This window comes from Nipponia nippon, unplaced genomic scaffold, assembly GCF_047370975.1.
Source record: "Nipponia nippon isolate SJK-2023a ecotype South Korea unplaced genomic scaffold, ASM4737097v1 scaffold_5, whole genome shotgun sequence".
Taxonomy (NCBI): domain Eukaryota; kingdom Metazoa; phylum Chordata; class Aves; order Pelecaniformes; family Threskiornithidae; genus Nipponia; species Nipponia nippon.
Window position 1 is genome coordinate 9,868,374 of NW_028262369.1, and position 7,869 is coordinate 9,876,242.

Here is a 7,869-nt window from a genome sequence, read left to right on the forward strand (position 1 = left end):
ATAGCTGGTGAGCATGTGAAGGAAGATCATCCAAAAGCAGTACTAATTGCTTGCCTTTTGTTCTAGTGGCTGTGGAAGTAGTATCAGCTGGTATTAATGCAGACTGAAACTGAAGAGTTTCTCTGCCCACACTGGCCAAGATTAAAGTGAAAACCTCCCTATAATGTAGAGAGAGACAGGCTTATTCTGTCCATGCTCCAAGCTGTGCGGTCTGGGTGTCGTGTAGACATGGTAGCATGGGATTTTGTCCAATCAAATATACTGTGAATTTCTGCATATTACACCAACTGTAGGCTGGTTTCTTACCCAACAGAGAGCATATGGTGCTTTTACATAGAAAGGAGAGCTACATTTGCTCCCTGTATCACTGTTTACTGTACATCCACAAGGCAGTTTTTTGTCTGAGCTTCATATGTCCATCTTGTTGTTTATCTCACTAGACTCTCTGCAGATTCCCCGTTGATGTGCTGGTTGGTGCTCCAACATTGTTCCGCATGCTGGTACAAAATGATCTCTCCAAGTACGTCAAGAAATTATTTATTAATGTTTAATTTACCCTAACTAGTGATCTCCCAGATCTAGCTGCTTGGCCCAAAATAGAGTAGTAATTTAGTTTAAAATAACCTTCATGAAAAGACCATCATACAAAATTTGTGAATTTTGCTGAGTTTTATGATCAAACAGACAAACCTGATGTTTTCCCTCAGAAATTTGAGACTTTGACTACTGAACTTGTGAGCAAATCCCTGAGGGTATGAAACTGAGCGCCTGTTAAATTCTTTATCGTAATTTTCAATTACCACATTAATTGTCCATGCCTTGGGAAGGACTGTCATCCTGGAAAGTCAGTGTCAACATAACTGAGGGAGTGACTTGTTGTGGCAGTGGTACATCATCCCCTGCTCCAGTTCTCGCTGCCTGCCACCGTTCCTTCCTCCCCTCTTGCACTTTCTCACTTGGGCTGTTGCAGAGGGTCAGCAATCAGGGCCCTGGCTCAGCAAATTGCTCTGTGGTTAGTTATAGCCATGTCTTTAAATCCCAGCTGACTTCAGCAAAAATTTTACTTCATTTTTCATGTGTGTTTGACTACTACTACTACTCATATGTATAGTGTTGAGCACAGACTGATATCCTTGCTGGATCGGGAATCCTCTGATTTCCCCACTTTGTGGGGTTAATTCTCCCAGTAAACAGCTCTCCAGTATTATTTGTTTATAGTTGCATGCTCCTTGTCTTGCCCAATAGATTTAAGTACTGCCTCTCTTGTCTTTTAACTCCCTGTGAAGCTACAAATTCATGAACCTGAAGGACTGCTTAAGTGGAGGGGAGCCACTCAATCCAGAAGTCATGGAGCAGTGGAAAAGCAAGACTGGGCTGGACATCCGTGAAATATATGGCCAGACTGAAACGGTATATCTGTAGGGTCAATATTGTATTAAATCTGTGTAATTCCTTTTTGCTTTATGATGCTTTAAAGCTTGTTTTCAAAGAACACAGCCTGTTTCTTCCTTCACATTTCTGTGAATGTTTCAGTAATCTCCTCCCCGATAATCTGTGAAAGAACACCTTTTCATGGCTCTCCTCACAGAACCTGCCAGAAACATGGATTGAGGAGATGTGCTCTGATATTTCCATAAATGTCCTTAAGGAAATTCCAAGTGACAATGGCAGGCAAGAGGGCAGAGCTTGAATCTAAGGAAGACTGGTTAGCAGAGGCCATGAATTCTTCGCAGATAATGGAACAGGACTCTTTCATGGAGTTTCTTAATTTTGCTTATCTGTACCATACAGCACTGACATGTAGGATCCTATGAATCTTAATTCCTACTTTGGAATTATTCTAGAAAATACATTTAATGAATTGAATGTGAATGTAGCAGTTTTCTGTTGCAAAACTTTGTTTTGATTTTGATTTTTACAGGGAATAATCTGCTCTGTTTTTAAAGGAATTAAGATTAAACCTGGATCAATGGGGAAAGCAGCTCCCCTTTATGATGTGCAGGTTTGTTGGCTGCTCTTTAGACCCTTTCATAGGGGTTTTTTGTTTGGTTGGGTTTGGGTTTGTTTTTCTTTTCCCATTGGACTAAAATACGTGTTGTTTTTTATTCTAGATCGTAGACAAAAACGCCAATATTCTGCCTCCAGGACAACAGGGGGAAATTGCTGTCAGAAGCAAACCTATAAGACCACTTGGTTTATTCTCTGAATATGTAGTAAGGACTTTATTTTATTCCTCATCACCACCAATCTCCCCAAAATCTCTCCAATTGCATAGTGGTTCAAAAGGCTGAATATTTTTCACCAGTTTATTATTTATGACCAGAGTAATTTGTTTGGATTGGCGGATGTTAGAAAAGGGAAGAGAAGAATTTGCTGAAGACCGAGTTAAATTTTTTTTTAAAGAATCAAAATGTTTTTGTTTTTTAAACCTATTTTATTGTATTTTATAGCAATGTCAGTACAATTCTTGAACATCCTTGACTGAAACATTAAGTTCCAGTGCATTTAACATTATGTGCTTTATAGCATAATGTATGGCTAATGCATGCTCAAAATCTGAACTATTGTTTGTAAACCACTTTGAGGATAACCCTAAGAAAACCGCAGAAAGTGAACGTGGGGATTTTTATGTCACTGGAGACAGAGGGACTATGGATGAAGATGGATATTTTCAGTTCTTTGGAAGAGATGATGACATCATCATTTCTTCAGGGTCAGTTTGCATGCTTCATTTTCAAATCTGCCATTGTATAATCTTACATGTTGTGTTCCTGGTGAGCTTCTGACATGATAGTCCCGTGATGAACTTATTGACCTCTTGACTTAGGAATACTTGCTTTTATTATTAGCTTTTCATAGACCTGCAGTATCATCTTGGTGATGTCAGCAGCATCTCTGTATCCGTTTCCCCTGCAACATCTCATCTGTTTCAACTAAGAGTGAAGACTTCCATTGGCAGAGGAGGGATTTTAATCTAATTTGTTTTTTGACTAAAATTGAAGGACATCTCTATTGGACTCAAAGAGCATTGAAACATTTTAATTTTAACACATTGAAATGAAACAATTTGATTTTGTATGATGTGATACTATAACATGGCATCAGCTGGTACTGCAGACCCCAGCTATCAGAGTGGGATGGGGCTCCAGCTTAGGAGCCACAAGGAAAGGGGAGAGATGAAGAGGTATCCACAGCCCCAGCTGTCCTCTACCACATGACTGCCATGAAATGCTCCTGCCTTCTAACACAGCCAACTTATTCTGCCTAAAGTTTCTATAGTTTGTTGTTGATTTGGTTTGGTTTGGTTTTTTTTCTTCAATATGACAATCAAAAAATATTTGGTACTGGTTTTCCAGCTCGTAAAACCAAATCCTACATTTTTGTTTCCTTACCTAGATATCGCATTGGGCCATTTGAAGTAGAGAGTTCCCTGATAGAGCACCCAGCAGTAGCAGAAACAGCTGTTGTCAGCAGCCCAGATCCCCTCAGAGGAGAGGTAATGATGCTGAACAGTGACAGATGAAGCAATATGTTTGTTTAAATATATAACTATATAAAGCAGTTCCTACTTTACTGAATAACATACAGCTCTAAGGCAGTCATGTCATCATGCATAATCCTACTTGGGGTGACAGGCAAAATCCCTTCCCATTTACATGCCTTTGCTCGTCTTAGTTTCTTTTCAACCCAAGAAGGTCTTCTCTGTGGAGAACGTTACAGTGATGTTTACTTTCCCCTTGTTGTTAAGCACTTGTCTATACACTGAAATTGTCTTTTCTGGCTGTCTTGGTGGAGCCAAAGTTATACTATAACTGCCCTAGCATTAGACTTGGGCTACGTATGGAGAAAGCACAATCTTGTGCTGGGATGATATGGGCCTACTGTCCTCAGTGTGAACTTCAGAGAGAAACAAAATGCTCCTCAGCTTCAGGGAGAGCTCTGCAGAGACACCTCTTATTACTCCTTCTTCTTCACCCTTGCTGAGAGGACAGAGCAAATGAGGGCAGGAAGACTCTGCTTTCAACTTTCCCTTCTGCACATACATGTGCAGAAGCTGAGCACAACCATTTCTTAATTGTGCTGGTTTCTCTGTTCCTCCCTTTTGTGTATCATGACCCTGAGCAGTACTGCTCACTGGTAACCTGTATTATCAGCTCTTAAAAATGGATGGTGTCAGATCACTTTTGTTGACCTTACCTTACAGGTTGTGAAAGCATTTGTGGTCCTGTCCCCGACCTTTTCATCCAGTGACTTGGAGAGCTTAACCTGTGATTTGCAGGAGCATGTCAAGAAAACTACTGCTCCATACAAATACCCTAGAAAGGTAAATGCTTCTGAGGAGAAACTTTAAACCAGGGCACCCTTCCATAAATCTCAGGAATATTACTATTTGGGTTTTCATGATTCACCTGAAAGAGGCAGTGGTAAACATTCAGCTAGAGCACTGGCTCTAGAAAATCTTTCCTACATAACATTAGTTTACGTTGATTTTCATGCATTTGAATAAAGCATTTGTTTAAACCTCTCAAAAATTTCTAGGCTTCATATGATATCCGGGTTAGATCTGCATGTTCTAAGTCAGGCTCATAATCGTAATTCTCCATTTTGTATTTAATCTTCAACAAAGTGCTCTCCGGTGACTTTAGGGTAGTACCTGACTGAATCTGAAAAATTTTTATCTACTGGTCCTCACAGTTAATAAATAAGAGGAAAGCCCGGGAGGATACACTTGGTGTTTCTCAGTAATCCCGGCACTACAGGAAAAGAGCTACTAGCAGTGCCTTAGTTCACTTGTGTAGAACTCATAGGAACTAAGGACCATTAAAGACTTTGTGCCAATAACATCCCTTTTTTCTTCTTTTTGTCATTCATCTCTGACACCATTTAGGTATTCATCCTTCTGTTACAGTACTCATGTTACAGTACTCAGTTTGGTTAGCTGGGAGGCAGCTACACAGATGTTTGGCCATCTAGGTAGCCAAAGAAATTGTTTCATAAGTGGCACAATGTGCTGCCTTGATTTGGCTTGGACTTGATGCTTTAGGCAAGCAGTTCTTACTGATGGGAGTCCTCTTAGTTTTCCACATATGCTGAGAGCCAGTCTTGGAAAACCAACGCTGTAGAACGCACTACATTATCTGTCTTTTTTAATGCAGGTGGAATTTGTCCAAGAGCTGCCGAAGACAGTCACTGGGAAGATCAAGAGGAATGAATTAAGAAACAAAGAGTGGGGACGGATGTAGTATTGTTTGGAATATAACAGAACTTTTTTCATTCCACTAACACTACATAAATTTCTCTGATATAACGGCCCTCCTTCTGATCTATTTTTGTTAAATGCCTGAGCATCAAAAACTATAGATAACACCAAGATGTGATGTTTGCACCTGCTTGCGAAGCTTCTAATGTCAGTACCACAGTTTCAGTTCCTGAAGCACTGCTGGGAAAAGGAACAAACCATACAACTCCATTCTAGTCCTGAATGTCCCCAGGTTCACCAGAATTTGGCTGGTGACCCATCTCTTTCAGATAGCATCCAGGATCAGTGAAGAGATATTGCTGATATTGATTGTCTAGCTCTAAGCTGCAGAAGAGGCAGGCATGGATTTGAGTGGTTCAAATGCTCTGTCCTTAAATGCAGCATGTGTAAACTGAATGCAGCCCTCCTATCATTTACTGAAGATGGAAAGACTCCTCTTTATTGATACCACCATATGACCTTCATAAAGCTTTCTTGTTAATACATGTGTTGATAACAAGCAGTGCCAGCTTCTCCCATGCTTTATCCACAAATACTCTCTCATACAGAAGCAGCTTCATTGCTCGCCCTCTGTTCTGATCTTAGCACACAATAGATGAAACTCCTGTACCACTTCTGGTGGTCCTTAAAATGAAGTTTGCTGTTGGGCAGGTGACCCAATTTGTAGAACAGACCATGGTTCTTTGCCATAGTAGACACTTGCTACAGGACCAGTCTATTTCTGAAGCCACTTAGAGTTGAAACCAGTGAAAAAATCTCCCTTGATCTGATTTGGATGATCACATCTCTGTTTAACATTTGGCTCTTAGCTTTATGAAGAAGCATGTGCTGTAGTGTACGCACCCTTGCTTCTTACACTTGCCCATGCAATAGTGGGCCAAACTTTAAGGCTATATCAGTTCTTAGCTGTTCATCCTCAGTTTTTTTTTTAATTTTGTGTACTCAAAGAAGATTTCATTTTCTGGCATGATTTTTTCATTATTTGACAAAAACATCTCCAGCCTTGGAGTCCTCTTCTGTTCATTAAATAAGAAGAAATTGCTGGAGAACAATAGCATCTTTAGGAAGGAAAGAAGGTCTTTTATAGCTGTGTCTCACTGCCTGGAGTTCTGTGTCTACTGCAGCTGCAAAGTGAGATTTGGAGAATTCTAATTTTGAGAAAGTAAAATATTTTATTTCTTGAGAGTAAATACTTTGCTTATGTCAGTGAAACAATTTCTGTGCTAGGAACTGCTCAAATGAAAGCAATTGTCAATAAATGTTTACTTCATTCTTTTTGACAGTAGCTTCATTTTTTGTAATGCTTCTTAGTATTTCACAGAGATTTCAGAACACTTTTCACTATTTCATTCCTAAGGTTTCTAGGAGCATTAGATGACGTGATTATAAAGATAATCATTAGTTTCTTGAATGCACTTGTTTGGGCATGTCACTTGTCGCTGCCTCAAGCTCTTTTCTGTACCCAGTTTCCTTTAAAAGCCATGTACTTCTGGGCCTTGCAGGAGTACATCCTCTAGATCTTTCTGCTTGGTTGCAAACAAACAAGTGTTGAAAAACAACGGAAAGTGGACAAAACAACAAAAAGTCCGCAAAAACTGGAATGATAAGCAGGCGTACAAACTGGACTTCAGAGCCCCTGGAAACTATCCATGTCTCTGCAGTTAGCTGTTTGGGCAGTTAAACTCCAGTAATGCCTGGGGATTGGGAGCTTGATTTTTCCCTCCCCCCTCACCAAATTTAAAGACCTAAAATCAAGCAACTAAATTCAGAGTTGGGAAAGTGCAGAGCCTTAAAAAAGAGAGTTCTGGATGAAACTGCCACATTGAAGACAAGAGTTTTACCACTGATTTCAGTGGGGTCATGACTCTTGACTCTCAAAATTCTGGTGTGGCTCATTAGAATAATTTGCTTCAGGCTTCAACACTACAACTGTCACTTATGGTGATCCCTTGCTTAGCTGACCTTAGAAACTGGGTTTCTATTGTGCTCTAGTACCTGGTTGTTTGCATGAATGGGCTGGGATCAAAGTCAAGCAGGCTGCTAGGTTATTCATGCCACGTGCTGTGGCTGTAGCCTCTGAGGTGCTCCGCTCCGTGCTGCAGCAACCTCTTATCATTGATATTCAGTACACTTTTCTGTCTCATGTTCAAGATTTGTTTAATTCTCCTCCTCTACCTAGGATCAGAGAATCGCCAATGCATTTCCTCTGATCCATGCAGAATGATTTCAGAGACACAGGCTCGCAGCTACAAGCAGTTGAAAGCAAAATGCATCTCTCTAGCACATAGCTTTCTTTTGGAGCCACAAAGTTTGAAACTTGACTGGATTGTATCATTCTGGCTGAAAAATATAATTTTCAATAGACTAGCCTTTCCCTTTGAGACCTCCTCTCCATCCCTGTTAGAGCCCAACTTCAATTTGATGTTATTCTCAGAGACAACAGAAAAGGTAATACCTGCATAGGAAAAGGTATTCTGTATAAAATATATTTTGATACATTATTTCCTGAGAGTTTAGCCTCTCATCCAAAGCCTATGGAAGGAACATGGTGACTTTGGTACGTATGGTCTCTATAAGGATTACAGAAGTGCAACATTATGAGGAGGCTG

At 40.2% G+C, this 7,869-nt stretch overlaps 1 protein-coding gene across 1 annotated transcript in view; it reads left to right on the plus strand.

Moving 5' to 3' along the window:
- Positions 1-6,540, plus strand: part of LOC104015040 (acyl-coenzyme A synthetase ACSM4, mitochondrial) — a 12,549-nt gene extending 6,009 nt beyond the window's left edge. Inside the window, exons 7-14 of the mRNA XM_009467736.2 lie at positions 441-520; positions 1,287-1,410; positions 1,922-2,002; positions 2,112-2,213; positions 2,586-2,713; positions 3,397-3,496; positions 4,205-4,324; positions 5,157-6,540. Of these exons, the coding sequence (XP_009466011.1) occupies positions 441-520; positions 1,287-1,410; positions 1,922-2,002; positions 2,112-2,213; positions 2,586-2,713; positions 3,397-3,496; positions 4,205-4,324; positions 5,157-5,243 (822 nt within the window). The 3' untranslated portion in view covers positions 5,244-6,540. The remainder of the gene's footprint in view (positions 1-440; positions 521-1,286; positions 1,411-1,921; positions 2,003-2,111; positions 2,214-2,585; positions 2,714-3,396; positions 3,497-4,204; positions 4,325-5,156) is intronic.
- The last annotated feature ends 1,329 nt before the right edge of the window (positions 6,541-7,869 follow it).